Genomic DNA, 24024 nt, shown 5'->3' on the forward strand with positions numbered 1-24024 from the left:
AAAAGTGTAAGAAACAAATTTGCTTTTAGTTTTTCAATTTGGTGTATTCTCTGCCCGAAAGCTTTACAGGCTCAGAAATAATGTCTTTCCTAGCAATATCTAACAACCAGTTATATTTCTAACAACCTCTTGGCTTTTATGTTAAAAAAGAGCTCACCACAGCTAAACTAGAAGTTGAAAAATTATGTTGAGATGTATGCGCTATGCTCTTTTGTATCTTTGTTTGCAGAAAAGCATTGTTTGTTTGTGGGGCACTACGTCCAAATATCCACCTGCACACGGAAAACATTCTTCCTTACTTATCTAGGCAACTACGAACAAACAAGTCATTCTTATTTGCAGAAACTCAGACGGCAAGCGTCAAAAAAGACCAGCTTCAACCAACCAGGAGGCTGAGAAACAATAATTTTACTACCTTTTGTCTTGCTTTCTGTCTTTTTCTTATGCCCTTACTTTCCTGCTAACTACTTTTTATTTCAGCGTAATCTCCCTTTTCCCACTTACTGATTTTGTTATGGCCTTGTTCAGTACGTGCTCCATGTAACATTCATCACATGTAACATCGTAGTTTTCATTTTTTTTGTGCACTCTTGGGATGTAGCCGCTCTTCTTCGGCAGTATCCATTTCAACCAGCAAGCACGCAACATTTCCTGATGATAACGGTTGATTTACGCGTTTCCCTACCTTTGTTCCCCTCCGCCAAAATCCTTGTGTATCTTGGAGCGTTCGACGAAACCTTATCAGGCGGAGAATACCCGAGCTTTAGTATTGATTCGCCCGGCTCGTCCGGCCGTGCACAACTATGTCCGCGATGCCGTGTTGCTTGCCTAGCCGGGTTCCAGCTTCACAGTCACGGGCGCCCTCTCTGGGGTCTTCGTCGCGGTCTAATCAAGGTTGTATTTTATATTCTTCCTGGTTACGAAAAAGTGGCCCCTATATCGTGCTTCGGGGTTGCTTTCGTTTTAAGTGCGAATGCACTTTATAAGCGACCCCAAACCATCCACCGCCGGCGGCGGCGGCGGCGGCGGCGGCGTCGGCGTCCGCAGTGCTCCTCTATATTTAAAAAAGAAACAGCATCTGGCGCCAGGTTTCGATCCGAGGGCTTTGCGGCCGCAGCGCGACGCTCTACCGGCCAAGCCACGGACGCGACGGTGATATCAGTGTTAGTGACGCGCCTTATATCTTTAACGCATTCAAACTACGTCGTCAGCGGCGTGCGTTGGCGACTCAGCGGCGTTATAGCGGCTTGATAACTGCGTGGTGTACACGTGATACTACAAACCCGATGGAAGAGATGGAAGAGAAGGCGGCGAGGCGGTGGGCTGCGGGGGCCGAGCGCAAGCGCCGCAAGCGGGCCTACAACCGTGCATTCGCACTTTCACATTCTCCCCCTCGGGGAAATGCGGGGGAATTTTTTTGTTTCCGTCCCTGTATCTGTTTTTGTATTCCCTTCGGGCAGAAGTTGGTGATCCGCGGCACTGTTTTTTCGAGCGGAGACTGTTCTGCGCACGATCCTCACGCCGGCCGGACAAAACGTTTGGGTTACGTGCTTGGGAATTGGACCGGGCCGGAAAACGGATATGATAGTGTGTATCAGAAATTCTTTCGGCACCTGGCATCTTGTACCTCATCTTTACTTGGTTTTGCTTGTTGATTTCCACCATGTGCCTCCACCAAAGAACGCCAGCACTTCCACAATGAAAACTTTGCTTAGTGCTTTGAGAATTTCCTGGTGTTATCTGGTGAGGGGTACACAAAGAGATACTGATTTTTGAGAATATTTCTCCTTGGACAGTCATCTTAGCTGTTCGTGCGGGTAGTTTTCGAATTAAGCTTCGGGTGGATGGGCATGAACGTAGTCATATTTTATGCAACGTACTCTAGAGAAATTAGCAAGATATATTCATTCTGCCACAGAGGTTCTACCAAGCTTCTCATTCTACATGGATGCGGCCGACACAGACACAAACGCAGCTGTGAATGCAGCCGCGGACAGACACTCGTTAGGCAAGTCGCACAGGGGGGCTTCCTGCATTAAGAAATGTCGATAGCATGGCACGGATAAAAATGTCATAGTCGCAACAAAGATGCCGACGAAGATAATACCACCCTCCAAGTAATCTGAGGTTTTACCGTGGTCCTTTTCTTCATGATCGCATTGTTTTATGACTGCATAACCCAATGGTTCTATGACACAGGGTATTGGTTAAAGATCTGCTCCTTGCTACGTTGCTTTAAAGCCGGTCTTGGTGACTTAAAGCAACGCTGCAACAGCTTGGTAACAATTAAACCAGCGTTTATTTACTAAAGCTAATTTATTCTTGGTGACCGTATTGTGATCGTACTGCCGATACCATGTGGTGATGAAGTGGCAGGCAGTTGACAAGAATATCCTCCAACTGGTCAGTCGGGATGAGTGAAATGTGGATACTCAGAATACGTGTGGAGGCAGAACTAACGCGCTCCCTTCCCTGGGACCCGTCCAAAGACATGCTTAAACATTCAGAATGATATAAGCTTGTGGCAGGTATGGGTGTGAGAAGATGAAGCCCTACGCATATCAGCCCACAAGCAACGAGAGGGCGGTGCAGTATTAAATTTAGACCACACCTAAGGACGTATTCCCAAATCTTATTTCCATTGCGTGTGAGAACCCTTTGTAGGGAAAAAATGGATTGAGGGGACTTCTTTCATAACATGGACACCTTCGATTTGCGAAACAGTGGAAACGGCGATTCGGAAACTGGACTTCTCGGGAATACCATCCGGGGCATTAGATATGGACCTTTTGCTAAGCACGGGCGTCGACACCAGCATGCTAAAGAGGCGCTTAGACTCGACTGTACGCGTACTGTAAGATCGATGATCTCGTCGGAACAAGTCACGTCACCTATTTTCGCCTGAATTATTCAGTCCAATATATCAAATACCCCGCGATCCTACAGGTGCGTCCTTGAAGGTGCGTGCGGAGTGTTTCAAGCGAGCGATATGTTCCACGAACTGTGCTTCAACCGGAGGTTTTCTCCGAAGCGACAGAGAATGAATAATTCAGCAGATCGCTTCCTATAAACGCATGTATGCAAATAAATCAAACGTGCACTCCACAAGCGACGTTCCAGAAGTGTTCTAAACAGCTCGATGTAGGTGTGGTGTTTGTTTCGTAGTTTCGGACGTGAGAAACTTCAAGTGTGCGAAGCACCAAGCATCACAGCCTGGACAGGCAGACATCATTGATGGTAGGCCAGCTCACCGGCGCGAGCAGCTATACTAACAATAATTTCTCCAAACACTAGCCGGCCGGGTCAAAACTAAGGCGTACGTGCTGAGAACCTCGCACTGTGCGGCAAAGTCAGCTGAGGTTACTTTACTGACCCCGTAAGGTTGATGTCATGTCCCGCCGCTAGAGAAGGCGCTTGCATTAGGTGCAAAACATCGGTGTGAAAATATGAAGATCTTGAACAGGACACAGTGAAACGGGAAGCATTTAGAAGGAAGAAGATGTGGCTAAATGATGGCGTGTAAACTCAGGACGGTTCAATAAAAACACGGGAGCGTTTTGCACGCCCAAAATTTCCAAGAAACACTCTTAGTTTAGGAGCGTCGCTGTTCTCTATCCCTTAAAACCACAAACGGGGTAAATTATTCGACGGGCAAAAAGTATTACGCTGTACTCAATTTTTTGTACCTGGAGCAGCTAGTGAACAACAGCCCCTACGGACAGGATACTAGGCTCTTATCTCATGTTGAGCCGTCGTGCTCGCTCTGAATGCTGTCCTTCACTGGCAGGCGCTGTTGTCCTTACTCCGACTGCTTCCGTATAGTCAGTACGAACTCTCATTCGGTCGTCACGCCTTGGAGACGCTCGTAACATCTGAGGTACGCACGTTCTCTGCGGCAACAATACATATAATCGCCGTTTTGCCAAGTTTTCCGTAGCATATGCAGCTACACGTATGGACGCATGCACTACGGGACACGCAAACGTATCGATCCGGCTTCATTGGGAGGGTGATCGTACGTTGGCAAGGTGTCTCCTCGCGGTAAGATTCTGGTTGCGGTAACACACTCCTGGGGCTAACGGCTAGAGAGATTTTCTCGTACCCCATAGGTAAGGTTTCGAGTTCTGCGCAGACAAAATTGTACCAAATGTTCTTTTCAGGGCCATTCATTTACTTGGTTTATAGGGTACTCACTGCAGAATCTGATGTTAATCCGCGATTTCTTGGCGCCTTTCTGATTAATCTGTTTGTGGTCGGCATTTTTGGATCTATTGTTAGATTATCCTCAAATCGACACCGGATTTGAAATGCAGAGCATTTCTTTAACTCACGATGTCACCCGGCGCTGGCCTGCCTCGGCGTCCGCAACAGCCGTTCCAGGTGCGCCCTCTCCCCCACTCCTCCTCGCCTGCTCTCCGCTGCTCCTCGCTTGTTCTCTGCGTGCTCGGATCGCGTTCAGCAACAGGTGGGGCGCGCATGCGTCGTAGTTTGCTGCGGGACCAACAACAGTTGTGGCGTGATCGTGACGTAGTCGTGACGTGGTCGTGGCGCGGTGGTGCCGTGATGGGGCGGTTTTCGGCGTTCGCTCTCGCTGTGAATTTCTTTCGAACCAGATAAAATCGGGTATGTGCGCCCCCCGAAAATGCTCTGCATTTAACCATGCCCCTCGCGAGGGGGATGTTTATATAAATTTTTGTTTAATGAGGCGTATAATGCTTTCCTATAAAAAAGGTCAGGAAGACAAATAGGAATCCTTTTGATGTGAAAATGCTAGCCTTCAGTTATCCAATCAATTCTATTCCAGTTCCCAAAAACGTTTCCTAAATTAACGGATGAATAACAAGAAATTTTTAATATGCCTTGAAATCTCGCACTACAAGAACGAAATATGAACGAGGTTGGCACTATAGAAGCAAGCGCTAAAATAAAGTTATCAGTGTGTGAAATTCACGTTGCCATTCCAATATTACGTTCACACCGATCGAGGACCTCACTACATACGCCCGTTTATGTTACTTGGCCGTGCCTTTGGTCGGTGGCCGCCATTCGCACTAGTTCTGTAACGCCATAGAGATGTCCTCAAAATGTGGCGTTGGAATTGTCACTGCTTCATGCGTTTTCTTCAATGCCACCGTTAGTTTTTGAGTGGTACGATCAAATTACCCTAAGATTATCATCGAAAGAAAGCAGTCATTGTAATCAACCAAGCTTGTATTTTGTCTTCATGGCGCCTTTAACAGCGCAATGCGCCAACAACACAGCCATGACCACGGCTGCAGCCCCAGCCACCAATAAGACCCGTGACGGCAGGCTTGGTTGCCCGATCCGCTTCAATGGCACGGTTCGTCACTTCACGGGAGAAAGCGCTACTTCTTGTACACTTGCGCTATCCATCGGCACTCGCAATTGCTTAATCGTTACACCACTGCCTTGCTTCCCTACTATCACCATGAAAGCTCCTTATTAAAGGCTTACTAAATAAAATTCAGCTAACCTTCTTTTGTGCCCTCTCTCATCGATCACACAATGCTAAGAAGAAACAATAACCGCCCCCCAACACCCGAGCGGAATCCGACCCGACGAGCGTACATAGCTGTCGAAATAACGTGAAAGCCGCTTGGGGGCGAGGTAGCTAGACTAATGCAATCCAAACTTCCAATTCAATCCAAAATTCAATCCGAGCTGCCTCCATTTCTGAAACCAACACGGCATCAACAACGGCCCCGTTCTTTGTGCATTGAAATGCAGGCCAAGCGACGTCCTGTTCACCGATTTCCCATCAAACACACCATAACCCCGCTGCCCCTCCCCTCCCTGTCTTGTACGTGCTTGTGGGGAGGAAAGGGATTAGGTAGGTGTTTGGAGGCAATACAAGGGCTGGGCCGGCGTTCGGAGAACACGGATGTCCGGTGTTGCGGATTGGAATGCAAATGCCAGGCTTCAGCGCAGAATAAGTTCGTGCGAGCTTCCGCGTGTTGCAAAATAGTTAGGTCTTGTTACCCCTTGACACCCCTCGTACCTCTGCCGACCAGATACTCAAAGGGAACTCAGATTTTTCGACCATCTTTTATACTGAACAGTAAATGCGTAGTTGGAGAGCGCAGAGCCATCAGCGCTACGCAACCCTCCTTTCAGCATCGCCGGCGGTTACCGGTTAATTCACTCACAACGCACACATCAATGGTGGGCTTGCAGTTGTGTTCAGGTAGGCTTACACCTAAAGGCCCTTGATCGGTATTCTATAGTACATTACGGTCCTAAGTCAGAACTCGTTGGCAGCGCACAAACCGATGCGCAATACCCTTGCATTTGCAAGGAAGGGTATATAATTAACGGCTTCGAGAGCGGTCGCTTTACCAAAATGGCGCTTGTGACAGAGCACGCCGTCTTCCTGGGCACCCTGATTTTTCGGCGCAGCTTGGCGAGTATCGGTGATTAAAAAGACGGATGCGCGAGCGAACACAAGCAAATATAAAATCATTTTCCACTAGACAGTGAATCGCAGCTCTGTCTATATTTTGCAGGCAGAAGTGAGGGGACAACTTTAATAAAAATGGCTGCATATCTGCTCAATTCACTGCAAATGCAGATGAAAGAGCCCTAGTCATCTGCCGCATCTGCCGCGTACATCTCTATCTCCTCTTGCCCTCTCACCTCTCATGCTCTTTTCTTCCCGCCTCCATTCTCCAGGGATAAACGCGGTTGAAGCGTGCTCAAATCAATTCGATTTTGCCGCGTTCCACTGCTAGCGCGCCGTCTACTGGAACCGTTTGATTAATGTTTTAATTCGTGGAACGCCGCCCCTATAGGGAGTCCCGAGTGGTATTCGTAATTTTGTTATAAACCACCGTTTTCCAGGGTGCATTTTTTATTTTTTTATGACAAACATCAAGCAGCCACACATTTTTATTAAAATGAACTCTTCACCTATCACTTAAGTATTGTTGTTTTGCCTTGAATAAACCTAATCTTTTATATTTGCTGAACTATGGGAACAAGTATTAACATTGGTAACAGATATTGAGATTTGGAAATGTTTTTCCCGTATAAACGTCTCGTTTAGAAATTCCGTTAACTTTTGGCAGGGCGGCAAAATGGAGATACAAAACGAGAGACACCCAGACTAAAATTTTATCTTTTAGGCACCCAAAGAAAGACTTTCATCTACAAGAAAGGGACATCAGCTGCTTGCTTCTGCAATCAGTATAGGGTGGACTCAGCTAGCACTCGATTTACGGGGCTGGAGATCTTTTGGAGAGGCGTTCGTCGTGAAGTAAAAATAACCAGGATTGGGATGACGACGACGACGACGACGATGATGATGATGATGATGATGACAACGATAATGACTAGGATGGATGTGAGAGTGGTACCATACTCCAGGAGCCCATGTGTTGTGCCACTGTATGTAAAAAATAAAGTGGGGACGGTAAAATAGCGTGGCTCCTGTGTCGATGGCTGAACGTTTACACAAAAGGTACCGGTCACATTAGTACGGCAGGGTTTTGCCTTCAAAGCACGTACACAGTCTTAAGTACCCCAAGAAATCTTCCGTACTCCAAGGGCACACTTGGGGCCATCGAGGTGTACTAGCTTTCAGCCACTGGGCAATCGGATAATCACCATAAGATCGTGACCGACTCCTTCGTAGCATACTGTCATGCGCCAAGAGCACACGTGGGAGTTATCGATCTACGACCGCCCTTTGATTTATAAGAAGCCCGGACGCCACTCACTCACTACTCGCTTCATCCAATCGACAAGCTCCTCCAGAGACAACGAACAGCCCGAATAATGCCCGTGCACACTGGTTTTCCTAATTACACACCTCACCACTCTACCGTCTCTATGCTTGCGAAAAGGTCTTGTACAGCACTCCAACTGCCTCGGCAGGCAGGTAGGCGCGTTCTAGGCAGCGTTCGCAGAGTGCCGACTGATCGAAGGTTGTCATGAGAATTCTCCGCGTCATGAATGGGGCTGTCAACAACTGTCCCTACTCCGGGCGCAGATCGACATATACTCAATAATGGGAGGGGTTGTATGACATTAGAAGGCCGTGTTTCTTCGTGTTTCTAAAGGTCCGAATGTTCTGTTGTCTGGACTAAAAAGAACGGTCTGCTCTTGAAGTTCTCTGCAGTCGATTTTGTGGAACGGCAAAACCCCAACTTCCATCACCTGTTGTTATCTCCCAAAGCCCCAATATATTCAGGAGCGATGAATGTTAAACGCTTCTTATCAGCATGACCTACGCCAGGACCGACTCGTGTACAAAACAGCTCTACTAAGAATAAAAGGCGCCACGCATAACCAGTCCTGAATATTTTGTTTGTGTACGTTGGGTTTTCAGGGTGTTCATTGACGCACATTTAAGGAACAGAAAAATTAAATTTGCACGCAAGCCGCACCGGTCGGCAAAATGGGTATCCGAAGTCACGATCAGGAGTTCCACTAGGGAGTCCCAACATTATAAATTCGAGGGTCAGGAGTTTTTGTATGGCGATATATACTTTCCAGGGAATGAGTGCGTGAAGCGCAGGCCAGTGTTTATTTTCGTGTAACATGTCATATCACCCTTTCAACGTACCAGTATAAGCGGCGGTAGGAGGTCTCTGTAGGCATACGATGCAGTTTGATCCTTGATCAAAGGTAACACTACCCCCCACACACACGCATTCACAAACACACACGGACACACAGACACTGACACACAGACTTACGCACACGCACACAAAACACACCCGCACGCGCACATACACGCACACGCACACGTGCACACGCACACACACGCACAGGCACACACAGCCACACAAACCGACACACACGTACACGTACACGCACACACACAAGTACACACGCGCACAGGTAGACACGCCCACGCTGACACACACGCACGCAAACATACGCCCACGCGCACGCGCACGCCCACACACACACACGCCCACACACACACACACACACACACACACACACACACACACACACACACACACACACACACACACACACACACACACACACACACACACACGCGCAGAACCATACTAACACATGCACACACACACGCAAGCAAGCCCACTCATTTACATACTTACTATTGCCACCAGCATGTGTTAAAGCCCCATGAGCATATGTATTGGCGAACGCTATATGTCTCCAATTCCAAAGCTCTCTCAGCATTTGTCTGTGTTCCGCAAGATAGAATAAACCATTCCAGATTATACCCCATTCGCGTCATGAACTTTTGTAACTCGCACAGTGAAAGCGCTATTCATATTCATGGCGCAAATAGACGGAAACCTGATTAAGGTGGCATATATTCAGAAAACACAATCGCGTTTTTCGAATTATTCTTGCGCCGAAATCCATTTCATTTCATATCGAAGTTGAGGCAAACGCAAAAAGCCAACGAAGGGTTTTTATTAGAAGCGGTTTCAACGTTTTGGAGCCTACTTGGCCTTTTCATTAGGGAACGATTGTGTTCGACCATCAGCAGGTGACTGTGTTTCTTGCTTGGTGTATTTGCTTTTTCCTCAAGTTTCACCAACAAAGCCTAGTTCAGTCGACTATGTTCATATTTGGTATCGATGTGCCTGGTCTTTCAGTAAAAAAAACTGAATATATAAAAGGTCAACGCGACAGAGTCACATAGACTGTCTTCATTTCGTAATTGTGTTATGCTGGAGGGAAAACGAGAATTTAGAATTGAACCCTCGGGATTCAAGACTGACTTGTTATGTTGTGGACCGGTATCTCACGTTTTGAAATATTTTATTACCGCAATATTTATTTCAGGCCTCATTTCTTTTTATTCCTGCATGACAACAATAAAAGCTGCCTACGGGAGTTGAATTTCGTGGTCCAATGCGCGCAATTGCAGTTACCGAGCTTCACATACAAGTTTTCTCGCGGCGCTAATCGTATGTGGCCTCATTCAACTCAAACAAGACGTGTTAAGCGGGCAGGAAAGATCGGTCGTACTTCCACGGCTGCATAGAACAAATATTTAATTTTACCATGGGAACAGGTTATGCGCCAGGCACAACTGGAGGAAGTAAAACAGACAGGAAAGGGGCGCCTTTCCTGTCTGTTTTACTTCCTCCAGTTGTGCCTGGCGCTTAACCTGTTCCCATGATGAAGTATCAACTAGCTCGCATCGACACATTAATTGATTTAATTTTACCCTCACAGCTTACGCTATAGCGCAGGCAGTTCAAGACTCTTAGCAGAAGCCTGGGAGCACAACCAGCGCTTATGAAGATTTTGATAAGAAAACCTGCCCTATAGTTCACCAGGGCTTTAAAAAAAACAGAAATAAAAAACATCTAGTATAGCGCAGATAAGTTTTATTTTATATTTAACTCTACGAATTTAGATGGTGCGTCCGAAAATTGAATTTCGTGGTTCGGTAATATCGACTGTTAGAAATAACGCCACACGGCATGCCAGGTACCCTCATCGCTATGCTCCTAAAACGTAAAAGGGGTGTTTGAGGTAGAAAGAAAACTCTTATCGTTCATCATCATCCGCGCTGGCCGAGCAAAGTTTAGGAGTCTTTTTCCCGAAATCGTGCATCGGTTCAAGGGTGTTCAATTGGAAAGTGCGTATTTTTCTACTAAACTTTTTGAAGCACTCCAACTGGCGCAGAATTACGATAACAATCTTTTAGATTGCTTAAAATATTAACAAGCCGAATTATGCTACGAAATATTGCTTATATCACCGACTTCGCTTTACAGATTAGGATATGTAAACTCGCGTCTTTACAAGCATAATTAACTGTGCCCAACGCACCAACACCTACATTCGAAGCTCCCTCGACTGGGGAAAGCTACCGCTCAAGTTAGCGTGCCGAATAGAGGTTTAGATTTTTTTGGCAGTGAAGACATACCCCAGGGTGCCAGCCTGTCACACTTGGTGTTTAATGTCAGCCACATTTGACCTTTCCACTGATCTGTGCCGTACCACGCACACGCTATTGATTTTGTACAAGTTATACCACAATATAGGCCACTCATAGATAAGTAGATGACATGAAGATTCACCTAAAAAGTAGGTGGCCAACATTGTGAATCAGTCTGCACGGAAGTGCAGTCTAGGGAGCGCACCCAACAAACTTGAGGTGCTCTTCGTCTCACCGTGTAACGAGTTCTCTCCTCTGTCGCCATCATTTTTGCTACATTTGCACGAAGTGCCCAAAATCTGAAAGTCACAATCTTCGAGATCGTTTTCCAAGTGAGTCCCCCGAACAGCCAGCGGCTTAACACACTTGTATATACAAAAAACTGCAACTTCACTGAACTTAAAAGCAGCAGTCTTTGGTTATTTTGTATTTTGTCACGAAGTACGTTTTGAAGAGAAAAAACTGATTAAAAACTTAAATTTTGCGTAAATGTGATGTAGTATGTCCGCGAGGGACGCATTATGAACCAACGGTAGGAATATAGCTATCATGGGAGTACTCCCCGTAGTATGTCTACGAGTGACGTATTATGGACCAGAAGCAAGAATATAGCCATCACTGGGGCTCTTCGATTTCCACTCTCGGACTCACCGCGGATAGTCGACGCGTAATCCGAGGATTTGCCGAAGGCATAGGGACACATTGGAAAATCTAATGCCGGGCTGCTTCTCGAAGAGTCTGCGGTGAGTCCGAAACTCAATCGAAGAGCCTCATTGCATGTGTTCACTACCCGTCGGATGTGCACGAGTGACGTATTATGGACCAGCAGTAAGAATATAGCTGTCATTGAGAGTACTGCCCGGAGTATGTCCGCGAGGGACGAATTATATTTTGAACCAGCAGTAAAAATATAGCTGTCACTGGGGCTTTTCGATTTACACTCTCTAACCTACCGCGCATAGTCCACCCGTAGTCCGAAGATTCACCGAAGCCAATAAGAAACCGGGGAAAATCCAATGCCGGCCGGCTTCTCGAAGAGCCCGCGGTGAGTCCTAGGCTGTAAATCGAAGAGGCTCATTGTGTTAACTACCCGTAGTATGTGCAAAAGTGACGCATTACTAGCCAGCAGTAAGATCATAGCTATCATTGTGCTCACTGCCGGTAGTATGTCCACAAGCGACGAATTATGGACAAGCAGTAAGAATATAGCTATCACTGAGGCTCTTCGATTTACACTCAGGGGACTCACCGCAGATAGTCCACCCGTAGTCCTATGATTCTCCGAAACCATACGGGTACATAAGAAAATCGAATGCTAGACTGCTTCTCGAAGAGTCTGCGGTGAGTCCGAGACTGCAAATCAAAGAGCCTCACTGTGTTCCCTACCCGTAGTATGTCCACGAGTGACGAATTATGGACCAGCAGTAAGAATATAGCTATCGTTGTGTTCACTGCCCGTTATCTTTCACGTAATACAATAAAACAAAACTAGAGGCCCCACGGCAGTCGGCCCGCCATGTTTCTAGGCGGTGGCTTTGTCCGGCAACAGCCAATTTCACCAACAAGATGTTGCGACGTCATAGAGAATTTGCCTGAAGGAGGCTGGACAGTCGTCACTGCTTTACACGATTTTTTTATCGTCTTGATGATCGCGTAAACTGATCAGCGAATAAGTTAGTCTCATGGGGTGGTTTCTATTTCCTTATGGTGGGAGTGGATGCAGGAGAAAAACGTTGTTGACCCCTCTCAGTGGTCGGAAAGTAGCCGCATTGGCTATTCCAAGTGGAGTGCTGTAACATGCCCAGAGCAGAGCGAAGTTGATGGAAAATGAGAAGAAACCCAACACAGTACCAGGTTTGAAGGCCCACATTAAGCAGGCTGCAAAACCACGTTCACATTAAAATGAGAAAGACAGTCAATTGGGCAAAATTGGTACTGGTTTAGTGCCTTCCTTTTCCTAGCCCGTCTTTTTAGCGCTCTTTAAATTATGAACTTTTATTAAGATTTACGTGGAAGTTTTTGTTAGGCCCCACTCTTGAAGGGACCTTTTCCTTAACGTTACGTTTCTTTTCTACTGTCGTACCAACCTACCCTACCTTTTGCGTTGGTACTACTAACTTTGGTACTGCCAAGTGCTGTCAATGGGCTCTAATGACCTCTTTCCTCTCCCTCTCTCTCTTCTTACCTTATCCCCAACCCGTTTGTGAGACAGATGCTAACCCTGAGACCAAGGCACCCCCCAGGCGTTGCTTCCTCAAGCCTCGCTCATCTGGCAGAGGTACGAGTGGCGTTGGAGACGACACGGCGGTTCGAACCGGCGTGGTGTACCGTACAACACGGTCTGCTAAGTGTGCTGTAACTGAAAGTAGCAGCGACGACGATGAGGACGACGAAGAGTACGACGATGACGAAGAGTATGGTAAGTGCCAGCTGTTTTCCGTTCCTCTTGACTGCTGCGAAAACCGAAGTGTTATTTTCTATCCCTTCAGCACTGGTTCTCTTTATGTTGCGCATCCCACCACGTGGCTTGGGTGTGTATGCTTTTTTTTTTGTTAATCTTAGGTTACATGAAACGTGAGACGCTGTTCTAGATATTTTCCCGCTTACTTGGAAGAAACTTTTAGTCGGAACAGCGTGAGTCGTCACTGTGTTCGTTCAGCTTCCGAAACGATTTCAGGCAAAGTTTAGACTCGTACTCTGAGTCGTTCCGAGTTGTGCACATGCGTCTAGTTTCATCGTGCTTGCTCACTCATATTTATAATAAAGATTGAAAATTGCAAGAATACTTCGCGTGCGAATATTGTTTTAAAATGAGAGGCTTTGTGTGATTTGGGGCAATATGACGCCGTCACCTGAACATCGAAGCTAAAGTTATCTGGATTCTTGCAGTAAATGAGTCTGGTAGCGCCAGTTTTGTGTATGAGCGAGGGGACGGAGGGTGGCGGAGGGGGGGGGGTGCTACAGTTGCTCATCTTTGTTAGTTCTATGATGTAAATACCGTCACTCGCAAGCACGCTCATTGGAATTTCACGAGTTGACGTGCTTTTAAGCAACCAAAGTGGTCGCCCCGACGTCGGCCTAACACGTCAAGCTTAGGAACAGGATCACAGCCATCGGCGTGAATCAAGCTCTTCCTGACAGGCATGACAGTCAGCCACCCTTCCTTACCATTCTGAATCCGTGGTCCTCCAATGCGTGCACCCTCAATTACTGGAGAGGCTGGTGGCAGAAGTGACGGTCCAACGACAACCTCTGGTGCCCAAAGTGACGTTGATATTTTTTTCTTCTCTCGCTAAATTTGGAAGTTCCAGTGACGTGTTGGGTTATTTCTACTTTCTTCTGTTTTGTTACACGAGCACGTGTGCTTCACGCGGGCCTGAAAAAAAGCAATGAGTAAATTGAAAATTGGGGTTATGCCGAAGAGTTAACTATTTTCTCCCTACGGTCACATTTTCTCCCTGTGATTGGGGCTGTCTTTGTACGCACAGGGGCCGAAATAATTTGGTCACTTGTGTGGGAAGGCATATTTATTGGGAAGGCATATAAATTCTAAGGCGCTGCGAAGAACTAGGCGCTGCGATGACGGTAAGGTAATTTGACCCGAGAGGTGTCCTTAGAATAAAATCTACTTCTGAATTTTTAGAGTATACAACCATCCACTTTGATCTTTCAGGCTCATTTCCAGGTTTATAGGGCAGCCCCGCTCGAACAACACGGCTGGAATGAACGTTGCATAGAACGGCATACTTCGAGAAGGATCAGGCTTTTTTTCAATTCGTTACACTGGCACAGCCTTGAAACAGAAATTTGTGCTGACACAGAGTAAATAAATAAAGGCGTCTTTGAAGATGTTTCTTTTGCGTTTATTTCACGTGGTCAAGGCTTAGTGGGTAAGAAGCGAGATGGAGCTATATAGAGGAAGATATTTGATTTGAGCGTCCATGATATAGTTTTGCAACGCATCGTAGGCAGGACCGTAGAGCCATGGTTGGTAATGAGTATCTCACCGCAAATCCAGGCCTGCCACAGTAACATATTTTGTTCAAATGTCTTGGGTTCCAGGGCACGTCCATAATAGATGGTGAAGGTCTGCCGGAGTGGTGCATCAAAGCGGGTTAGGCATTTGTAATTTCATCGGTAGTTTCTTTTCGATCCGAGCGCGCGGGCTGGAGTAAGCGCCACGCCCAACCGAATTCTTCGCTGTACAACATACTATATCCTGGTAGGGTTTAGTAAAAGTAGAACTGAACACAAAGGTATAAAAGTACGCGTTCGGCGTCAGAGGTCCTCATATGGAGCCACTGTGTGGCCCTCAGGTCACTTGGGAGCTGGGCTGTTGTAAATCTCATCCGCTGCTTGTAACCCGCGTGCACATCGTATTCGTTTCTACTCGATTCCACACGTTTCTTCATTCGAGGCAACTAGCAATCAATACGGCTTAACGTTCAACGTCTTTTGTGGATTGTCCACATCCATTCCTGCTGTTCGCCAAGCCTAAGGAATTGTTATTCCCTAAAGTCTAGTGCAGGCAGCGCAGAAACGCTTCATTGTTTAAACTAAACCGATTTTCTCCAACATCACAAGACGTGAAAACATTTGTTCACAAAGTATTGGTGTTTTGTCTTGTCCAACTCCGGGCGAGAAGCCCTGCGACCGAAAATAAAACTCGCTACCGTCATTTCGGAACAATCACGTATGTATGGGTGGCAGCGAGCGCAAACTGCGCTGTGCTCCTAAGCGGCACATGCTCTCTGTAGCATCTTGTATACGCTTTAGCGGACTGCAACGGTTGTTGCCGTAAGGCCGCTTGCCGCTCGCGCTTTTTAAATGCAGAGCATTTCTTTACCTCACATGTAGCGTCCGCCGTCCGTCCGCAACAGCTCAGCGCGCAGGTGCGCCCTCTACCCCACTCCTCCTCTCCCGCATCACGCTGCCCTCCTCGCTCTCAACAACAGGTCCGCACCCCCCCCCCCTACACTATATAAAAAAAAATAATGGTTATCGGCGCTTGGTTCCGATCCCACGACCCTGGGGGCGGAACGCGAGGTACATGGTGCTCTTCCCACTGCGCCACTAAAGCGACACAGAATCAAAGGGTACGAACGCGCCTTATATCCTTGACTCATTCAAACTACGTCAAGAAGCTGCTGATACACGGCAGCAGTTGCGTCGGTCTCGTCTTCACCAGTTGCTGCAACGCATGACCACTGCTTAAAGACCCCTTAACAGTACACTTTAGCGACCACGAAGCCGTCGTTCTCAGCGTCCAATTCAACGACAACAGCAACCAATAAATAAATAACGACTTACAACAACCTACTCCTTGCTTTCATTTCTTGCGTCACAAAAAAAGAAAAATTGGGCCCATCTCTCCACGAGGGGGGACTCGAGTCGCAAAATCACGAAAGTAATAATTAATATATGAAAGAAATAATAATAATTAATAGTAATAAGCAATAATAGTTAACACATTCCCTACCACCCCACCACCACCCCCCAAACACTAAGGTTAACGCAAAACACCCACCCCCTACGCGACGCATTTACTCGAGTCCCACCTCGCGGGGAGATGGGCCCAATTTTTTTCGTTTGACTGTTTCCTTGTATTACACACAATTTTGCATACCTGTTTCACGGGACGTATCCTGGATGTAAGCGGGACGTAACGTACTTCGACTAAGCTTTCCTGAACCATCAAAATAGTATCGTTCCTTTTTCGTTGGCATACGACGTTGCCGCTTTGATTCCGCCCCTTTGCCTTAAATAAACACTCTTTGTTATTATTTGGCGGGGGGGGGGGGGGTGGCAGGGGGAGAAGGCACGTCCTACAGAATCGTTTAATCTTTGTATGCAGCAGTGTTTCTACAATGCTCCTTCTTGCCTACCGAACAAGAAAATGCTACCCAGTTTTACGCCGGCGATATACGAGTGGGAGCCCCTTTAATTTTGTCTTTCTTGGGGGTGGTGCGTTTTAATATTTACAGGTTATAAAGACGTTGTGTGCCCTAACCATGTGACGTCCCATGCACAAAAAATCAAAGCCCCTTCTTAGACAAAGGTGGTTCAAAGGCATAGTTTTTTCCCCATGCAACCTCATTCAAAGTCAAAGTACGGAATTCAAGGTACCTCTACAGTGCCAGAAGGAAGCATTGGATGGACGGTTTCATAACGTGAGGAACCTAGGTTCAATTTCGACCACTAGATGCGTTTTTAGGTGCTTATTGTGCCTTTTTAAAACCCGCTGTGGGAGTTGTCTTTCCTGGTGTGCGTTTGGGCGTAGTGATTTGCATTCGGGACTCGGACTTTCGACATAAAAGACATTGACTTTCGACGAGAGAAAGCTTAGCTTTTCAAATTTCACTTCTCCCGCGATCATCATGATAGTCAGAGAAAGCTGGTAATCCTGCAGTGCGTTTTTGGAAAACGTCACCATCAGTAAGGCATAGAAGGCTTCGCTTTAAAAAGAGATAACTAAAAAATGTTTTTTTTCTCTTGAAAAAAAGCTGGTTATGTTTTTTTCTGACTCCCCGCGTTTTTACTGGCGTTGCGGTTTTGAAACCTGACCTTATCATAATTATTATTTTTTTAAGTTTCAGCGGCGTAAGCTTACAGTACAGTGCAGTCGAAAATAAAAACTGGCACCTGACACATGGAGTAGATATGTCTTCTCACAGGGACATTAGCGAATGCCTCCCGCACGCAGGTTTAGGTGCTTTTCGGCTGCTAGAAAAAACCTAACGACTATATTTTCCGCTAGCGGCTTTCAAATTTTAAATAACCAAATTCTAGCTATACCTTGCATATAACGCCATACTGTCTCAATATTTCGCCTCGCGTACACCTGCTATGGGGCATATATAATCTGTTTATTTTTAAAGAATAATGCATTCCAGACGCACTCTTTACATGGCACGGTAAACAGATTACACAATCTTCCTCGGATCTTTACTTGTTTTTTGTCGCAGAAGATACGGATAGCACCAGTGTACCACCCTCAAACCCACCTATGTTTCTCTACTCACCGTGGTGAGCATATACTTTGCACGTTATTTGCTAGTAGAATAAGAATGACTTCTCGTTGCAAAATGTTCAAAGGAATACCGACAGGGATAAAAAAAAATACCGGCCGGTTCCCTATCGGCACTGCGTTTTCGTTATTAAGCTGATTATAACATCTTGAGTTGTTATATAGCAATAAATCTCAGCTGTTTCGAGAGAAGCACAAAGGATACTCAGATAAAAGAATAAATAAAAGGCTGAGATAGAAGGAAAAGAAAACTGAAAGGAAAGGAGGAACCAGGGGTTAAAAAAGTTTCAGAGGACATCTACGCCTAGGTCTCGACGCAGTAGCTTCTGGTTTGCGTTGAGGGGGTGTCTGAGAATTGAGCTGCTGAATTCATACTCCATGCTTTCGATGTGGTAGAGGTCAGCTAAAAAAATTACGCCATGTTCCCGTGGGGGGAAACCCTGAGGAGGATGCGAAGCAGCAGTGGGGGTTGATTGGGGTGTAACTTGAGTTGAAGTAAGTAGTGTGAGTAGAGTTGGTGTGTGGTGTTAGAGTAAGGAGATGCATGGGTAGGGTGGTATGAATGTCTTTAATTAGGCAATGTAGGTAACGTCTAGTTGTGGTTGTCGTTTCGCCTTGAGTATGACTGCTTTGTGGTCCGTGAAGTGTAACGTCAGTGCATGTTGCAGTAGCGGTTCCATCTTGAAGTTACAGAAGTGTTTGTCAATGCAGGCTCCCCGGATGGTTGTGGGTTGCTTGTGTGGTTGTACTTGCGTCAGCACTCGGGTTGACGGGGATGTTGGCACTGGCGTTGACATCGGCACTCATCCTAGCAGCAGCGTAGCAGAACCGCCGAAGACGGGGGTAGGAAGCAGACTGAACGGCGCGCATCGCGTGTACACACCTGGTTTATACGGCTGGTAGGAGGAGAATGGAGGAGAGACGCGCATGCGCAGTGGAGTACCGCGCAGCGAGTGTGCACACCTAGTTTATACGGCTGAGAGGAGGAGAGGAAAGCGTGCTCGTTTCGTGGCGGCCCAGGAAGACACCGGCAACACTGTCACTCCAGGAGTCATTAAAGGGTAAGGCGCCACCGGGCGTTCAGCAAGAAGAGCATGCGCAGGGGGGAGAGCATACCCTGCTCGGCACGCGCGGTGCGTTGCAAAATCTCGTACCCTCTCCTGCCACAACACAGTACTGTTGTACTCGAGGAGCGTACCGGTACGCATTTTCCCTTTAAACAGACATATCCTCGCTACACCCAATTCCAACTGCGTTATGGTGCACTCTTCTCGCTCCCGCCGTCGTCGTTTAAGGTTGGCAGCGATGAGCTTGTTTCGGCGGGCGTCTAGCACAGTACAGGAGGAGGACACAGGAGCACGGCAGCTGCGGACGGCTACAGTGCACTGAAAATGACTCAATCAGCCTAATAACACCAACGCGTTTAATGTCTGGGGATCTAAAAGGTCCCGCATGCGGTATAAGCTGAAACGTCGCAGCGCATTGTTTTGCTGCCCGTCGCTCGCTCAGTCATTGGAACACGAACCTTGTTCGTCTTTTCCCAATTAGTGCTCATTTTGCACGCATCATATCCCATTCATTCAATCGCACGCCTCACCACCCTCCCCTAAGCGAGTCCTCCATACTCTCCGTAGCGGTGATTAGCTTAAGGCGGAATCCACGGTTGGGGTAAAGACAAGCAAATGACGAAAATAAATGCCCGCATTTAAAGAGAAGGGTCACTAAAACACGAAACATTTTCCCATTCAATCTGAGTCAACGCCAAAGTTCAAAATCCAATTTGCTTTGACCGCGTGGGAATAGCGCTATCAGATAGACGTTTCATAACGCCAGGGACCCAAGTCGTATTCGGATTAGGTACAGGAAGCGTTTTTTATGGTCGAGGCACCTTAGGGGCTCGGGCTGTCGGCGTCTCAAGTCATGGTCGTCGTTCGTCATCGCATTCTCATGTGGTCACAGTATAAACACCCGGACACTTCTTTTCCGGTGCCTCGCGGAAGACCGTAATGCCGTTTAAAAGCACGCACCGGGAGACTCGTTTTCGAACGCCTCGGGATAGAACGTTTTATCTCCATGAGATCAATCGCGTATTAAAACACGCCGGGACACTCGTCTTTGTTCGCACTTGCTTGCTTGCTTCTATTTCGCTACGTGATGGTTCTAACGTTAGAATTTTCAGTTCTCCGTTTTGAATTTCACTTCCCCTCCTTCTTCGTAATTGGGATGTCGCTATATAAGCGCCAGGCGTATGGCTATAGAGAGACTTACAATATTTAAATACACTTGCACACTGCATGCTTCACTCCTCCCCAGGGTCCCCGTTAGTGAAGATTGCCCGGTTTTCTTTATTTTTGTGAGGCGTTCACCGTGTAAGTTGGCGTTTCTGAAGTACTTTGGGGCGTCATGATAGACGGCACCCGTGGTGCATAGAAAGGTTCCTTCAATCAAGCCTTCAAAACAAGCCTTCGATCTGACCCTCCGTAGTCGTCAGAAAATACAATCAAGCAGGTCCAGGTCCGCAACCAGTATGAGCGCTAAAGTGTGCGCGCATATAAAGTTGCGCGTTGACCACTGCTTAAGCGCGGCTTTGTTCCATCACTGCAAGCAGCTTTGCTGGACAAGCGACGTGCTTTGTTTCAAAAGTGAACGTATTTTGCAAGAACGAGAGGTGCTTTGTCATGGAAGGGAATGGCTTTGTTCCTGAAATGACCCCTTTCAATTTTTACGTTCCGGCGATGCTGGCGTCATTTTCCCCCATTTGCAAAGGTCTGCACATTTCTGCGCAACTTCTTTCGCATAGTGTCTTGTTTAGACGCTACACCTTCCCGGTAAACTTAATTAGCTGATCTGCAAGTCAAAAGGAAACAGCGACACGCTGAAGACTTGCGACTTGTTCTTTGAATTGTTTCTACATTGCAGCATATTCTATAAACCTACAAAACGACTTTTGCCGACCCCTGTAAAAGCATACAGTCGTGGTGTTTGACGTGCAGTGTTTTCTTTCGGGAGGGGGGAACCATGAGAGCTGCTACGTGCTCAGCCTCAAGAACGGAGTTCATGCTGCCCCCAACTTCCGAGTTCCAACTGCCCCTAAGGTTATTTTGTATCCGCCTACAAGCTGCAATTCTTTCCTATCCCTATTTGTTTCCTTATAATTTTAGACTAGAGAACACATAAAAAACTAATTAGGATTGAGATATAATCAAGATACACCGGGACGCGCAGTGCAAAAATTAGCCTCGTCGTTAACACAATCTCGCGCCTCTCAGAGGGTGCTCACCAAGTCTGAAGTACTCCATGGCATCCAGAATAGCCTCATGAGTGACATTGTCGTAGGCGTCCTTAGCATCAAGGAACAGGGCTACGGACAGGCGTTTGCGACTTTTTCTTGCTGTGCAAACGTTACCAGAGAGAGAGAGCGAGAGAGAGAGAGAATGCTCTTTAATGTGAACTGGTGAGGTCAGCCTTCTAGGGACAAAACTTGGTACACCAGATAAGGGGTGACTGAGTTGATGAGTGGTAAATATCAGACATTAGGCATACAGCAGGAATAAGACAAACATGAAACGTTGAAAAAAAGAAAAAAAAGAAACAGAAAAACAAGAGGATGCTGCCAGCAGAGTCCGGACATAAAAATACAATTGAAAAGAAAATCGTTAATGGAAACGCTGAAACAAAATGAAAAGTAAACGACGTGAAAAAATTGAGTAACATCACCAACCCAAGAAAAACAAATAGATGAACGCCACAGTGCAAACGAGTAGATATCGTGACACACTTGCTCTGTCTGTGATCTAGGGAGATTTTTCCAGTACAGACTCTCCTAGGAACTGGAGCAGAGCTTTTGTGCTTAAGGTACTGTCAGCAATATTGCCCAGGGCCCAAGACAATGAAAAAGTTTGAGACTGCCTCCATGATGTACACGAGAGAGGGAGCTCGCTGCAGTTTTTCGCGCAGCAGCGAATCGAGGGCAGACGCCCAGCAGGTGATTTACGGTCTCATGCACAGCGCTAACCCGGCACAGGGGGAAATATTCCCGACCTATCTTAACCTTGAAACTCAGAGTAAAGGCCACATTCAGGCGCAGCCGGTGCAAACCTGCTTCACACCGCTTGTTCAGGCCTCGTGGAAAGCGGAAGTCATAGTGCGGTTCAATGGCGTGCAGTGGTAGATATCTGCGGTGAGGGTCATGCCACTCCGACATTTGTACAGCCCATTTACTTGCGAGGATAAGGAGTTGCTGTTCTCTCGGGAGAAAGGAAGCTGGGTCGTGTTGCTCACAAAGTGGCCTGCGCTGGCGGCTGCGTCGGATCTAATATTGCCTTGTATGTCCGAGTGACCAGGCGGCCACTGAAGAATGATTTTATGACCTTTGAGCACTGTCATTGTGGGAATTTCGGCAATTTCACAGACAAGCTAAGTGCGTTGGTTGTGGAGCTTTCGGATCGCTTGTAAGGCGCTGCGCGATCCGAGGAATATTACCCATTGCTGGGCATGATGTCCGCTGATGTAATGAAGAGCAGCCCTTACAGCTGCCAGCTCTGTAGAAGTCGAGGATGTTTCGTGGCTAAGTTTTCTTTCGATAGTGCACCTGGCTCATGGGATCCACATGCCGATGGCGGATGAGCCCGGGTGAACCAAGCCATCCGCATAAACATGTGTGTGGCCTTTGTAAGTGCTGGAGGTATACTCGAGTGTGAAGAACTTGAGCGCGGCCACAGGCATGGCAGACTACTTGCTAATTCCAGGTATCGTCGTGCAAATGTTCCGTGGCGCCAGTACCCACGGTGCTGCTATCGACTATTGTGGTCTTTGAAAATTCGCCGGAAGCAGGTGTCTTGCATACTGTCTGGAGAGGTCTGCCAAAGGATGCGTATGACACCGAGTCGAATGGCGCAAACACGTTCGAAGCACCTGTTTGGGTCGTAGAACTGTGGCGCAAGAAAACATTTCACCATCTTCCCGCAGGGGAACCCTGAATAGCATGTGAATCAGCCATGGGTCGACTCCAGTTTCAATTAGTTTTCAGTTAAATCACGGCGTTGCGGCAGGAGAATGAGGGGAACGGAGCTCATGCGCGCGCGCGTCATTTATAGCGCGGAGCTACAGTGGTGCCCCTAACAGGGTATGCGGCGGCTACCGTCGCGTCTCTAACCCTAAGCTGCTTCGCATTATCGGTTGGCCAGTCCCTAGGGGCATCCTGCCACAATCATTCCCTCACGATTTCTGCCACAATCATTATTAGCGGTGACTCACCAGGCATGCACAGTTGGTGTGCGGACGGCGGACAACAACGACAAGGAAGGGAGAGACACAGACCCCGCATGAGATGCTTCGCATGTAAAAATAGTCATCTGATACAAGGCGACAACAACAAAACAAATAGAAGACAGTCATTGTAGTTCCTGCTGAGCGTTGCGCGCGTAACAGCCCGCTGCTTGATGCGTTCCATCAGACTGTTTAATCTTCTTGGATAAAACCAGCGCGAATTCAGAAGGAGACAGAAGGAAGTGGCTGTTACTTTAGGGAAGCCTACGCATTTAGGTACTTATCGAGGAGCTCTGAGCACAGAAGCTCTCAAATAGGCTAGAAAGAATAAGTTACACACGATCATCTGACCGATGCTCTGAAGAAAGTTGTCCTCTCTCCTCGTGCGCAGCAAAAATTTCGGTGGTATGCAGCTTGAAATTATTCAGAGGTGTCAGAAGCTGGCAAAATAACTTAATTACCGTAAATACGTGTTTTAATGCAAAATGGCATCAAAACGGGTGATTTCTGGCAGCGGAACGGTTACCCCTCACAAGCGGAGTGTAGCAGATGACAGCAGCGCGAGTCCCTAAGCCGACGACAGAGCCAAGGGGTGCCACTCAAACATCTCACCGCCAATTAATAAAGTCGTGCAAACGCAGCGAGACCGGTCGAAACATGGCCTTTAGACTCTAGACCACAATGTGCGCTACGCAATTAGAAATCGTTGAGTGTCCGTTTAAGGTAATTGCTTCCAACGCTTGGGGGTGGAGGCAGGCTAACGGCCATGCCGAGGTTCTGAGGCACAGTATAAAGAAAACGTAGGTTAGGTTAGGTATAACTTTATTGT

The 24024-nt window shown here is 47.1% G+C and overlaps 1 protein-coding gene across 1 annotated transcript in view; it reads left to right on the top strand.

Annotated features, from left to right (window-relative positions):
* The window catches only part of LOC144139321 (uncharacterized), an 87123-nt gene that overhangs the window by 42296 nt on the left and 20803 nt on the right, over nucleotides 1-24024 (top strand). The window contains exon 2 of the mRNA XM_077671705.1: nucleotides 13113-13319. Within this exon, the coding sequence (XP_077527831.1) occupies nucleotides 13113-13319 (207 nt within the window). The remainder of the gene's footprint in view (nucleotides 1-13112; nucleotides 13320-24024) is intronic.

This window comes from Haemaphysalis longicornis, unplaced genomic scaffold (assembly GCF_048455015.1).
Source record: "Haemaphysalis longicornis isolate Haplotype H1 unplaced genomic scaffold, Haemaphysalis longicornis Haplotype H1 scaffold_5, whole genome shotgun sequence".
Taxonomy (NCBI): Eukaryota; Metazoa; Arthropoda; class Arachnida; order Ixodida; family Ixodidae; genus Haemaphysalis; species Haemaphysalis longicornis.